Source organism: Xiphophorus hellerii, chromosome 12 (assembly GCF_003331165.1).
Source record: "Xiphophorus hellerii strain 12219 chromosome 12, Xiphophorus_hellerii-4.1, whole genome shotgun sequence".
Taxonomy (NCBI): Eukaryota; Metazoa; Chordata; class Actinopteri; order Cyprinodontiformes; family Poeciliidae; genus Xiphophorus; species Xiphophorus hellerii.
This window is the reverse complement of record NC_045683.1, coordinates 24603552-24618055: the sequence shown is the minus strand read 5'-3', so window position 1 is coordinate 24618055 and position 14504 is coordinate 24603552. Positions and strand designations below refer to the sequence as shown.

Here is a 14504-nt window from a genome sequence, read left to right as displayed (position 1 = left end):
AGACCCACCTAAGGTGTTTATCTATCCACTGATGTGAGCATCAGTGAATGATGTGAGTGTGAGAAGCTTTGAACTGAGTTATTGTACACTAAAAATAGCTTATTTTGATCCACTTCATTTTGCGAAAAGTTAAAAAAAAAAAAAGATTCTTCCTTTTTTCCTGGAAATATATATATAAAAATATCTTATTTTCAAGAGCTAAATATATAGTTGCACATTTACTGATGGATATACACAGTCATGTGAAAACAAATCCGCTAAATATTCAGCTCCTTATTTTTTTCCCGGAAAACAAGTTGCTTTAAATAAATGCAAAGAACAAGATTATCTATGTCTAAAAATGTTTTCTAACAGTAAAAAAGTTAGGATGCCCTACTCCCTAGTAGTTAGTCTCGTCCAGTTTAAAGCGATTCATTCCTGCTTCAGTTTTTGTTTTATTACAGATGGGCACATACTGTATGTCCTCTAGCATACATTTACATGTCAGAATTCAAGGTGGATTCTATGAGGGTGAGCTGGGCCAGTCCTGCTGCAGCAAATCATACCCAAATCATAACACTTCCAGCCTCACAGTTGGTATTATAGGTTATTTTCCTGCAATGTTGTATTTTTTCTGGTGTCCAAATATACAGTTTTAGACTCCTCTAGGTCTGAAGAACATTTTTGTTTTAGCAGTCCTGGTCTTATCCACATTCTCTAAAGGAAATGTTAGACTCCACCTACCTCTCTTTCTTATTGTGCAAAAGTGGCAGTTGTCGTTTTGGACACTTCTGTTAACATCTCTCAGTCTGCTCATTGGAGGGAACTTACTGGGATGCTCTTGTGGAGTACTTCAACTTTTAAATCCCTTGTCATGCTTCAATTTTATTTCTAAAGTCGTCAGACAAGCTCTTTCAATCTCACTGGCTGCCAGTCTGAAGAACACCAACGTAAATGTCTGACTTTCAGACCCTCCTTCAAAATGTCTGTGTGTGATTCTTAGCCATTTTACGTGCAAATAAATGTGGAGGTGTCCAAAATTGGCATTTTACTGATGAATATAACAGGCATTTTCTTTAGTTTTTGCTGGAATTTCTTAATATTTGGCAATATATGTCCAGCCTGCAGAAAGTTCTTCTAATTATTTCCACTTCTTTATATTTACATTTTAAATGTACTTATATAAATATCCATTCATTCATTATGTGAAGCACAAGACTATTGAACAGATTGTTTTGCTAATTTCTATTAGAACCACCACTGATTAACTTGGTAAGTCCTGTCTATTTTTCTTACTAATTAAACTTTTATTTATATATAAAAACACTGTCGTGATTAATAATCTAATATTTCTACCTAGATGGAGATGGGAGGACCCTGATATTCCACTCGCCAAGAGGCTACTTCTCAGCGGGGACTACATATAAAATTAGACCGGTGTCAAGCTGAATATAAACCCCGGTTATTTTTAAAAAGGCGGCTGTTACTAAGACAATGTTGTCAACGAGTTCAATACACAGACTGCAGACCCACTCGCAATGCCCGGAAATCTGTTTAAAACCGTGTCACAAGGGGCCCCCACGCGATTCATGGAGCAAATCAAGCTGAATGTTGGATTGTTTAAGCCAGTGGGGTCGTGTTACACACAAGCGGAGGAAAAAAAAAAAAAAAGCAGGTTGGGTCTTGCGAACTTTTTAATGCCATCTCCGCCCCCGGTTTGGAGCGTCAGAGCACCAGCTCTCCTAGGGTTCTCCAGCGCACAGCCAGTCCTCGCGCTCCTCCAAACTTTACGCACGGATGTTCTGCTGTGGAAGTTGTTCAAACCCGATTTCGATGCGTTTCAGCGGAGCCGTGGTGTTCCAGAGAACTTTTCTATCTACCTGGAGCCGTCCCACGGCCATTTAAGTAGTTTTCCCCCCCTTCATGTGCTTTCTTCGCTTTATTTATTATTTTTATTCTGGTGGACAAATGCTGTAAATTTTGGAGGAATAATAATATATATTTTTTAGAAATGTTCGGTTTCTTATTGAAGTGCCTTGTCTTGGCGCTCCTTGTCAGCGTGCACAGACTCTTGGCAGACTCCTTGGTACTCCCCCGGTTTGAGGAGGTAGATGAGCCCAGTGACAGCGCCTCGACGCTGGCCTTTGTGTTCGATGTTACCGGCTCGATGTACGACGATCTGAAGCAGGTGATTGAAGGGGCCTCACGGATCCTGGAAAAGACGCTCAGCCGCAGGACCAGACCAATCAAAAATTTTGTCCTGGTCCCCTTCCACGACCCAGGTACGGTCTAATCAGACACAAATCGGTTCCAGAAAGCTGCAAAGACTTCACATGTTTATTTCCTACAATGTCCCAACTAACAAGCCTTGCAAAAGTATTAAAACCCATTCAACCTTTTAAGGTTCTGCTACAGCCAAGAACTTCAATGTATTTTGTTTAGATTTTATGTGACAGATAATTTGAATTTAAAGCGCAGTTATGTCTTCTTTCACCTGAACCTTTACATCACAACCTGTAACGTCTCCTATTCAAATTCAGCATCCTCAGAAAACATTTTGTTGAGCCACATTTTTGCAGATTTACTTGTTGTCTCTGCTTTGCACATCTAGAAAGTGAAACTTCTGCTTAACAACTTAAGCTCAGACAGATTAGATGGAAAGCATATGTGAACAGGAATTTCCAATCCCACAGATTCTTAACTAGACGTCTGGACCTTCACTGGGTAATTCCAACACATAAATATGGTTTGATCTAAGCCGTTTCATTGTAGCTCCGGCTGCGTGTTTAGAGTTGTCGTCTTAGAACGTGAACTCCTGCCTCTGTTGTAAATCTTTTGCAGCATCTGAGAGATTTTTCTACATGTAGCTGCATCTTCTCATCAGCTCCAAAGAGTTTTGGCTTCCCCATAGGATGATGCTGCCACCGCTCTGCCCCATGAAGGCGATTGCGTCCATGTAGCCACACTATGTGTGAACGGAGGCCAAAAAAGTAGAATTTTGTTCTCCTTTTCCTGCATTTTTGTTGTGTACCCTACATGGCTTGTGGCAAAGTTCATACATTCGGTTTTATGCGTCTCTTCTTGGGGGACAACTAGCGGATGAACAGCTAGCGGTTATTGTATCGACAGACTCTCACACCTGAGCCAAAGTTCTCTGCTGCTCCTCCAGGCTCACCTTGCACCTCTCAGCTGTTTGTATTGGTTGATTCTTTTTATTTCCATAAAATTAATTAGGTGAATTGAACATATCTTTTTATCGCTGACCTGTCTGATGGTTGCTCTATTTACTAAGCATCCTGAAGCCAGCTGGTTAGTCGATTGTATTAGTTAAAGGAGGCCAAATCTAAATACATGCAACACTTTTCAGATATTTATTTGCAAAGAACTTTACATGTTTGCAACACTTTGTGCTAGTATGTCAAAGTCATTTACATTTTAAGCCACATCAAGTTTATGAATGTCCTTAAAGGGCCGGTTGTGGTTGAATGTATTAATGAAACTATCTATTAAATGGTTAAAATATTAACTTTGTCATTGAGTATTTTTTAAATTTAAATAATATTGGACATCTTTAATGTTCAATTGTATAGTTCCGAATTGATGTAGTTTGGCACTTTACAAATAAGAAGACTCACTTGACAGATAAAGCAATATTGAGGCACAGAGCTGTTACCTTGAAGTTTTGTCTATGTGGCTCTCTAGAGCCTTGAGGGCCAAGCGAATAGCAATGGCGGACCAGATTTGGCCCGCGGGCGTTGAGTTTGACACATGCGTTCTATCTCATAAAATCCCCATAAAATACATTGAAGTTTATGGCTACAATAGGTCAAAATGTAGAAAAGTTTAACAGTCACAAATACTTTGAAAGACACAATATAGTCAGTTTTGGCTCAAATTCTTCTACCACAATGTCAGCCAACTTAACATAGTAGTATACCTTAAATTTCCTGTTATCTAGTTGTTGCAGCATATTTAAAGCTTCAGACATGAAAAGTGTGAACTTTGTAGAGCAGCCTATATATTCAGAAGTAGGGAGCACATTAAAACCCCAACAAGCAAGGCGTGGAGCAGGAAAGCCGGAGTTCTGTAGAGTAACAGGTAAGCGTCTTCCCCTACCAGCATCTGTCCTCTTTTTGGAAAAGCTTCAGCTTGAAAATAAGAGTCCTCCAGTGGTGTTTGTGCTCTGATGAGAAGCATATGCCGACTGCTTGTGTGTAATTACCCCAGTCGCCCCCCGCACCCCCCTTCTTCTAAGCACACAAACATACATACACACACTTGCTAACCCTCAGTTACCCCCCTCCACACACCAGTCTCCGGAAAACCCTCTCAGCTCCTGCCCCCCTCTCACTCCCCCTGCCCCCAGTTTAGCCAGCCTTGGGGAGAGCACATGGGGGTGATGGGGGCTAACACCACACATGCTGTCTGTGTTTAATGTGCCCTGCCCTCGGGGACCTTGTAAACCTCCAAGATTGCAAAGAAGCGGCAGCGGCTGACAAACAAAGAGTTGTGACAGTGCTGTCAGTGTTTTACAGGCACCAACAAGGAAGGGGAGGAGGAGGAGGAGGAAGAGTAAGGCAACATGAAAGGCAGCAATACTGGAAAAAAAAAAAAAAAAGATTATGATCGAGTATGAAATATCATCAGCCTGACACACGTCTGCAAGCTCTGGTTTTCATGTCAGAGTGATTCTTTTTGATAGTTGGAATAACAATCGCAAGGCAGAACTCGCGAGGCTCCACCCTACCTGATGGGGGTCTTCTTTGTCAGAGCGGCAGCAGCGGTGTTCAATAGGGAGAACAATGCGTTCATTGTGTCACTGCTGATGTTTATTGCTTCACTGACTGACTGCAGAGATTGTCAAAGTGAGCATCAGGCTGTAACTGGCTTTTATCCATCATCTTGTGTCTGCCGCTCCTCCAGACCTTTGGGAAGTCGCTCGGATGAAAATGCTGACGGCGGCAGAAAGTGACTGCTCCGTCTTTGTCCATGAGGCTTTGGTCAGATTTCAGTGATTTGTTTAAGGGGGAAAAAATGAATAAACATATTAATTCTGTTAGTACATCAATCCTCTCCTGTGCCCAGTGTACAAATTAGATCCATGCTGAGCACAACAGGCTTTAGGACATCATTTGGGTCCTTATTAATTAGGCTGCTGGTTATCTGATTTTGTCAATGATCTTAGCAGCTGAGCTAAATAAAGCGGAGTTAATCTTTATTATCACTGCAATATGAACATGCAAAGAGGCAAAACTGGAATCTGCTGAGAGGGGACAACTAAATATTTTCTTCTATTAATTGATATTGAGATGACTTTGTCTTTATCTCGAGTGTTCCATATTGTCAAAGATAAAGGTAAATCTCCTCTCGATGACCTTTTTCACCTTTGCAGATATCGGCCCTGTGTCCATCACCACCGACCCGAAGAAGTTCCAGCAGGATCTGCAAGAGTTGTTTGTCCAGGTGGGAAAGAAAACAGACAAAGCAGTTGCATTCATTTAGCTCCTCTACACCAACCAAACAAAACAATCAGGTGATTATGGCAAAGAGTAATATCAGCAAAAAGTGGAGATAAGATCAACAGTATTAATTTATTCCAAGAGGAAGTGCTGCTATGTTCATTGGTATAACGATTATAATGTGTACGTGTTCCAAGATCTGACACGTTCATCCTGAAAGTCGGCAACAAAAGTCGGATTCTGACATTATTCTTCATGCAACATGAGTAAATGTGCTTCTGTCAAACAGGGTGGGGGCGACTGCCCTGAGATGAGCATAGGGGCTATAAAGAAGGCTTTGGAGGTTTCGCTGCCAGGATCCTTCATCTATGTTTTCACTGATGCCCGGGCCAAAGACTTCCGCCTGAAAAGAGACGTTCTGCGGCTGGTGCAGCTCCGTCAATCACAGGTACTAAGACTGAAAATTTGTTCTGCAATGTGCAGATTTAGAAAAGATATGTGTGTATCTTAAAAAAATAAAGATCTGGATAATGAGAGATATGTGGTTTTCTTTTTCTTTCAAATGAAAACCTGAAAAGTGAGTCAAAACGTTCCTTGGATGACTGTTTCTACCAGCTTTTCATATCTCTAGAGACAGAAACTTTAGCCCATTCTTCTTTGCAAAATAGCTCAACCTCATTGAGATCGGACAAAGAAATGTCTTGTGTTCAATAAGTTCTGCCACAGATTCTCTATTGGACTTCAGCCTGGACTTTGACTCAGTCATTCTAACCTCAAATTTATCTAAATCATTCACTTTTGGCTGAATTAATTTTTTTCATTAATTTCAACAAGCTTCATTTTCCCTGGAGAAGAAACTCATCAGAAATCAAATCACACCTAAGTAAAGGTTTCATTTGCTTACATTTTAAAGGCTTATGTGTTTTTTTCCAGGGATTTCAGTTATATGTTACTTTATCTTTTTTGATCTGCCACTTTAAAAAAAAAAAAAACCTCCTAACTCTCTATCATCAGGTTGTATTTGTGTTGACCGGAGATTGTGGGGACCGCTCTCAGCCCGGTTACAGGGCGTACGAGGAGATCGCCGCCACCTCCTCAGGACAAATCTTTCACTTGGACAAGCAGCAGGTGAACGAGGTAAGACCATGACAGAATGGACTCAAGCATCTAATTTTTTCTGTAAATGAATGAGTTGGAGCAACATTGAAGATCACGCATTCTGCAACATTTTGTTCATCTTTATTCTATTCGTGGAAACATGTTGTCGCGTGCAATGATTTAGCATTACATTCCCTGCTCAGCTCATTAAAATAAGGACTTCATAAACAGAAATCGCTATCAGTTTCTCATTTATGTTTAACTGGTATCTCAATATTCAGCAGCAATAAACTCTCTTTGTCTCTGTCTGTAGAACTGTGTAGCTATAGATTTGTTCTCCACAAAGGAAATGAAGAGTAGAAGGTTACCAAACACTTTCAGGTAGCTGTGCCCTTCATGCTTTATGTAATCATAAAGTGACAGTTACCGTGAAAGGTAGGGTCAGGCTGAGGTCTTGCTGTCCATTTTAGATTAGAAAGACTTTTAAGAGTATTGGTGCGCTGATTTAATGGGGATATATTGCAGTAGAGAGCTGTCCAGTGGTTATGTGAAACACAGTGGAAGTGAATGGAAGTAGCTGAAAGAGAAAGTCAGTCTTCTTTTCTCCTCAGAGTTTGAGTTTAGTGCAGTAATGTAGGTGTAAAATGTTAATCAGAGGACACTGTCGGTCACCCCATTCATTCTCTGTCACTTAGTTGTTTGGTTTTATAAAGTCTCTTCAAGCTGTGTGGTGTTTGTAGGGAAAGTCAGAATACTGATAATTTCTATTTAATTAGCTCAGACACTGAGAAAAAAAAAAGAAGCTTTTGCTGCAGCTAATTATTGAGGGAAAACATGCTGGGGGGAGGTTTGGAGAGATCATGCTGTTAATCATAGCTACATTTTTGGAAAAGGTAACGCTGCTTCCGCCATCATCTCGGTGTTGTCCATATGAGATCACACGTCCATTCAACACATTCAACACAACACACCAATTAGAATGACTTGTTTTGCCAAGAAAACAGCCTCTCTTCTGTTTGCAGCAGACAGTGGTGCTCCTCAGTTCCAGGTGACATGTTGTCATCCATTTACGGTTGTCTTATTCTGTTTTAGGGACGCGTGGCTCCAAATTCTCTTTTTTTTGTGTCAGGCAAATGTGTACATATCCACTTTAATTATATTTTGGGAATAAAACTAACAGAGGAATGTTCAGAAGTGAAGCCAGTATAGCCTCAAGCTGCTTAGGAACATTTCCTGTAGCCCATTTTGGTTTTAATATGAAAAAAAAGAAGCAATAAAACTAGTTCGTTTTTGTTAGCTTTATTGTGAACCCATAAAAAATGGAAACCTAATATTTTTGCCTGCATTTTCTTTTTGTTGAACAAAATGTGTCAGCTTAAAAGTAATGCAATCTTGCCGTCTGGTAGTTACACGGCTATTCATAGCTGCATCAATTTTCACCAGGGTTGTCCAAACTTTCCATGCTGTTTTATTTACTTCCCGGTCTGGAGAAGAGCAGCAGCAGCAGAACAGGCACAGAGCCTATCAGACTGCTACAACAGCAATTTCATTCAGTCTAATCAAACGATATTAAAACTTCCAGTTCATACAATATAAAAGGGATTCTTTTATATTGGAAGGAGCTTGTAACAGAAGCCACCCCCCAACCCCCTGACCCTCCCTGTTCTCTGGGGCCAAAAACAACTGGGGCTCACTTCCCAGTCAGACGTAAAAGAAGCCAGAGTTTCCTCTGGAAGAGACACTGGTATCCTGGATGTCAACACAGGAGATGGCTGGGTAGCGCTGTGCTGGAGCCAGAGGTTCTGGATACTGGTGGCCCACTGAACCTGTGAACTCTCCAGTGTTTGTGTGTGTGTGTGGGTGTGTGTGTGTGGGTCTGCTTCCTGTCAGCTCCTGCTTGTATGTATAGCATACATTCGCCTGCGTGTGGGGCAGCTCGTTTCATTATCACACCATAATCCTGCCAGCTGTTTAAAGAGAGCCTGAATGTGAGTTTTTTGTGATGGGAGTATTAGGAGGGTGGGTCCAATCTCATTCTAACACCCCGCCTCCAGACGGCTAACTTTTGACTGTTGCAAGTATTCAAGCAGATCTTCGGTGTATGGTTACACGCTTGCGTGTACTTGTTTTATTTTCTTGAATCCGTTTTGATTACACTTCTTGTGTGGCACGCATTTTTAGAAAATGTTGCAAATCTTTTAATCCCTAAAAACCTCAAAAGTGCTACCATCCTGACCAAAACATTCTCCCTTAATAACATTTTAATAATGTGCACACAAATGACAGATATAGAGTCCTTTTTTTTCTGTGTGCAGAGAGGAAGTTAATACAGAGCACTTATGTTACTCTCTAATCCCAGGATACGCTCTGTAATGGTTTTGCTCGTTCCAACGCAGCTGCTTAGTGGCATTGACTCAGTGTCCTCACACTACAGCTCCCTCTACTCTCGATATAACACAGCCTTTACGTTTGATTGGTTGGGATCTGAGAGAGAATGTACATACGGGGAGAATATTTATAATACTCTTTAAAATTCTGTTTATACACAAAGGCTTTGACTTTTAATTGATTATTTCCGGGCTTCCAGGTAACTAAAACTGAACACTTCAATACATTTTATTTAGATTTTATGTAATAGTCAACAGAAACTAGTGCATAATTATAAGGAAAAGAAAAGCATTACATAGTTTTCATGTGTCTTTACAAATAAATCTCTGCAAAGTGTGTTATCCATATAGTATATTCAATCTCCTTCACTCTGAAGCCACTAAACGGAACCTTAGCTAAGTAAAGAATCCAGATAATTTAATTAAGAAAACCAAAGAATACAGCAGACATGTCAGAGAATGTTCTGGAGAAGCTGAAAGCAGGGTTAGATGATTCTAAAAAATCCAAAATTTGTCATGGAGTAACTTATTAAGACATAGGAAACCACTCAAACTCCTAGACGCATGGTAACTCTGGAGGAGCTGCAGAGATCCACAGCTAGGATAGAATAATCTGTTAATAGTACCACAAAAAAAAAAAAAAAAAAGATGTAGACTTTTCAAATCTTGACTGAATGGAAGGAAACTACAAATACATATTTAAACACAAGAAAATAATGATTGGCATTAAAATAGCCAATGATTTGCCATCAAATCAGCAATCAAGTGGTCGGATTTGATTTCTTTAACAAGATTTGGTTGATGGATTTGTGTTTTTCCAAGGAGAAAGGTGCGCATATTTGCGTGTACTGTTGCCCTTCTGGTTTCCTCATCATGTGGATTCAGTAGTGAGTCAAAGGGGTGGTAATGGTTCTCATGCATAAAATGAAATGTAGGTAACATCCACTCTTAAGTCTGAGCTGTCTCTTTCTAGCAGTCTCTGCGTATCGAGGCCCCCACCGGGAAAGGAGCAGGGGCTCCATCTGGTGCGGCCCACTCTTATTTGTAGCGGGACATTTCACAGCAAATGTCTGCGGTTGCGGTGTTTAAACCTGGGTAAAGACTAAACTGACCCCTGCCCACCGGGACGTCTGGAGTCAGGCTTCCTAACCGCAGCGTGGATACATATTTTTTTCTCATATGTGGATGAGTCAGGGCGGTGGGGGCAACCCAGCAGAACTGCAGCATGTGCTTACCTCTCCTTCCCTGACTCATCTGTTGAGCTGCTTTGACTAACAGAGGGGAGTCCTTCCTGTAGGCCCGCTCATCTGAGACTCGCGGGATGAGGTTACGCAGGACGTGTGATCTTTTGCCTTCCCGGCGTTTGAGACGGGGAGAGGCCGCGGAGCCCCACCGTGGCCTGGACAGCGAGTCGTCCCATCTCTGGGCTTCTCTTCCTTTTATCCGAGCCCTGAGCAGATTAAAACCGATTCCTCCCTACGGTCTTGACTTGAACCAGGAGCCGTCCGTCCTGAGGCAGATGTAGGACTCTGGGTTTGCAGTTTCCTGCTCTGCTGGCGATGACTGCACATGTGGCAGTCATTACAGCTGTTTCCCGTTTTCAAAGAGAGACCAGCTGCTGTCAGCAGTCAATTGAAACGACATAGAAGAGAAAAAAATAATAAAGTAGAGATTTGATGATTGCATTTAAAAATTTGTTCTAATCTTCTGTTGGTTTTAAACTTCCTAAAAGATATTTCTGGAAATAACGTGGCTTTCGACATAAAAACATGCCTGTGAGGTTAAAATAAACACCAGACATCAGTTGCTTGTTAAGCTTTCAGAAGATGGAAGACTTTTGGTCTGTTGTGGCCAATGAAAGGAGACACTGGGAAATGTCTCTGGCTTCTGTTTTCATTTCTGGGGAAAACAAGAAGAAAACTGGGAAAATTTGGGAAGCAATACCATCACAATTACTACACACAGAGAGTAAAACAGCTGTCAAAATTGAAAGTCTATAATGTCAGATGTGTCTCCTGAGAGCTGCTGAGTGACTTGATATTCTGAGTAATTACTGCTTTTACCATTAGGTACAATCAACCTGTCCGTGGTCATTTCAGTTTTTGGATAATTTTCGCTCTGCGCGTTGGGATGACTAAGTGAGCCGAGTGTGTCACCACCTGACCGAATCTTTCCCTCTAAATTTAATGGATTCCCTGGAAAAGTGGGGGAAAAAGTGGGTTACAGTCACCTCTGTTTCTGTTATCTTTAGTCAGATTGTTCCAAGGAAAAACAATTTAAAAAAATAATTTCAATATGCAAGTTTGGTTCTAAAACACAGCCAGCACTGCCACCCCCAGATCCAGCTATGCTTTTCTGTTCCGAGCAGGAAGCTGTGATTCATTGAAGCCGGAGAAAGACTACTGTCTGAAAAACTTCCACTGTGAGAGACGCTCTTCTGGGAATATATGCTTGAGAGTGCAGAAAACTGTATGTTATCAGTTTGACAGCTGAGACGTTTCACTTGTCGTTTGTTTAGGCAAAAACCTCTCTCTGGAATACTTTAGCGATGAAAGCAAAGTCTAAAGACAAAGAGCAGGGAAGGGAAGGCGTGCCAGGAAAAGTCCTTCCGGTTCCTGCGCTGTGTATTCTAAGTTAAGAAGGGAGACCTTTGGTTAGCCGGATGATGAGCATCTCTCTTTGCACTTAAGGGTTTTTTCTGTTGTTGTTTTTGGTCGTAATATTCTGTTTTTTTCTCTCCTGTCAGGTTTTAAAGTGGGTAGAAGAGACGGTTCAGGCCATGAAAGTCCACCTGCTGTCCTCTAACCACGACAGTGCCCAGGAAAACAAGTGGGAAGTGCCCTTTGACCCCAGTCTCAGGGAGGTCACCGTCTCACTCAGCGGACCGGCGCCACAAATCGAGCTCAGCGACCCCTATGGTTGTTACACAGTTTGCTTCCTCCCATCTTTTCTTGTGCGTTCACAGAATCATGAGTGACTCTTAAAATTTCAGTACACATTTTCCTGTGGCTTAATATTGACAATGGCATATAAATGCAAGTTTGCATTCTAAGACAAACTTGAAACATTTATTTTTTAAAGAACACTTAACTGGAAGAAAAATAATAAATAAAAAAGAAATAACAACCGCCCACAAGCAAAACCATGAATTACGTGGATTACGAAGTCTCTGTAAACAAGATCGCCTTTCAAAAAAAATTAATACTCAGAATGAAAATTACTGAGTTAATTTGATATGTTATCAATTGATTGTTTATTTTGAATGTCTTAATCTCAGTGTCTCACAGAGTACTGTTCAATCCATCTTCCAAAAATGAAACAATCCTATCAACACATGTTCATTCCTTCACCTACATGCCAGGAAAGGTGATCAATAATCAGAAACCAGCCAAAAAAACAATGGTCACTCTTTAGAGGAGCTCCAAAGATCCACAACTAAAGCTGAGAGAGGAAAATATTAGATGTGCATTCCACAAAAATGGGTTTTATTAAAGAGTGGGAAGAGGACACCATTGTTGAAGTAAGCCAGAAGAAGCCCAGTTTGTAGTTTGCCTTTAGCCATGTAGGGGACACAGCATACTTTTGGAAGAAGATCCTCTTGTCAGATGAGCTTAAATAACTTTTTGGCCTGCATTCAGACGCTACGTTTGGCAGGAAGCTAACCCTGTCCATCTTCATGATGACACACGGTGGGGGCAGCATCATGTGGTCGGGAGGCTATTGTTCTGCATGTCAGGGAAGCTGAACAGAGTTGATGATTAGACCTCTGGAGCCTGAATATTGCTGTTCAGCAATGGTCTCCGTCCAATTTGGCAGAGCTGGAGATAATTTGGTACGAAGACTGGGGAAAAAAATCTCTAGATGGACAAAGATGGTAGAGAAAAAGTTGGGTCCTTCAAACTACTGACTAAAGAGAGGTGAATACAATGCATGCCATATTTTTCTGATTGAAAAAACATGTAAAATGGTAAAATGTATATTTTGTAATGTGCCTTTTAAAAGTCTTTCACAAGGCACTTTTAACAGAATAATCTCTGTTTTTGCTTCTTTCCCCAAGGGCGAGTTGTTGGTGTTGAGCAGGGACTTAAGGAACTGTTGAATATTCCCAACTCGGCTCGTGTCATCAACCTGAAGTTTCCCAAACCCGGATTCTGGAAACTCAAGGTACTTTGTCTTGAGAAAAGTGGATACAAAATTTATTCTTTGGTTTCTTCGAGAGTTAGCTAACTAAACTCTGCCATATTACTTTTTAAAGGTGAGCTGCAGTGGACGCCATACTCTGAGGGTCACAGGGGTCAGCAGTCTAGATTTCCGGGCTGGCTTTTCGACTTTGCCTGTCTCAGAGTTCAACCACACCAGAGAGAGACCAATCAAAGGTGCTGACAGACTTCTATTAGCGTTTACATTTTTATCTAAAGGAGAAAGTGTGTTGAAGATAATTGCCGCCTGATATTTCCTTCTCCCCCCCCAGGACTTCCAGCTCATGTCATGCTAAAATGTACTGGCCTGAAGCCGCCGGGTTACCTGAGCCAAGTGGAGCTCATGTCTGCCTCGGGACGCTCCTTACGCACCATCCCCGTATCTCTGCCCTCTGACCTCGGCCAACAAGGGTTATGGACTCTCCCGGATTTCCGCACCCCACCGCAGAGCTTCTTCATCAAGGCAACGGGCAATGACGAATCAGGCTTCCGCTTCCAGAGACTGTCAAGTGTTTCCTACACCAACATCATTCCAGGCAAGGCCACAATCAGTAATCTTTCACCAAAGTCAACACTTCATCCATCTGTCCTGTGACCTTTTAACCTTTTGTTTCCTCCTTCCTGTAGATCCCCCAGCTGTGAGAATGCCTGATGTGGTAAGGGGCGTTTACATGCAGCCTGCCACCATTGGCTGCTCAGTGCAGAGTGACATTCCCTACAGGCTGAGATTCACCAGAAGTGGGATCACACTGGGAGAGGAGAAGCATTTTCAGTGAGTCCCCCTGACCCCTTCCACCTTGTTTTTCTGATGCTTTTTTGCAGAGTTTGGTCTAACGTTCAGTCAGGTTCCTTCAGACGCGGCGCCTTCAAGCACGCATGACCCCTTTCGTCACTAATTAAGTTGCTCCCTACTATCCCCGGTGAGCACGGCTGCAAGGCATTAGTATTGCCTGACTCTTGCATTTTATTGGCTCATCTGTCAAGAATCAAGCCTACACAGCCCCTTTTTTGTGTTTTGGAGAACATTACATATTCGATTGTGTCATCATAAAAAAATGAAAGCTTCTATTTTTTTTCTGTCTGTTGATAATCGGCTTTAAATTACATTTATAAAGTATTTGTACATTTATTACATTTGAGTATTTTGGTGAAATATATCTGGATTATCCACAGTTGGCTTAAAGCCTGCGGCTTAAAATGTAGTTTCACTTGACGTAGACTCAGACTTCACCTTCATGGTCAATTTTTATCTCATGCAATCAAACATAAGCCAGTAAGCGTAAATCATGTGAGTACATGGTTCATGCTTTCAGCTAAGTTACGGAGTTGTAGAAAAATCTAATGCCATAGTACATATGTAGTTCTATGTGATATCTTTGTGA

At 41.5% G+C, this 14504-nt stretch overlaps 1 protein-coding gene across 1 annotated transcript in view; it reads left to right on the top strand.

Annotated features, from left to right (window-relative positions):
* Nucleotides 1–191: 191 nt before the first annotated feature.
* The window catches only part of hmcn2 (hemicentin 2), a 69252-nt gene continuing 54939 nt past the window's right edge, over nucleotides 192–14504 (top strand). Inside the window, exons 1-9 of the mRNA XM_032578448.1 lie at nucleotides 192–2261; nucleotides 5372–5442; nucleotides 5728–5886; nucleotides 6453–6575; nucleotides 11670–11841; nucleotides 12981–13087; nucleotides 13179–13299; nucleotides 13395–13658; nucleotides 13750–13894. Of these exons, the coding sequence (XP_032434339.1) occupies nucleotides 1991–2261; nucleotides 5372–5442; nucleotides 5728–5886; nucleotides 6453–6575; nucleotides 11670–11841; nucleotides 12981–13087; nucleotides 13179–13299; nucleotides 13395–13658; nucleotides 13750–13894 (1433 nt within the window). The 5' untranslated portion in view covers nucleotides 192–1990. The remainder of the gene's footprint in view (nucleotides 2262–5371; nucleotides 5443–5727; nucleotides 5887–6452; nucleotides 6576–11669; nucleotides 11842–12980; nucleotides 13088–13178; nucleotides 13300–13394; nucleotides 13659–13749; nucleotides 13895–14504) is intronic.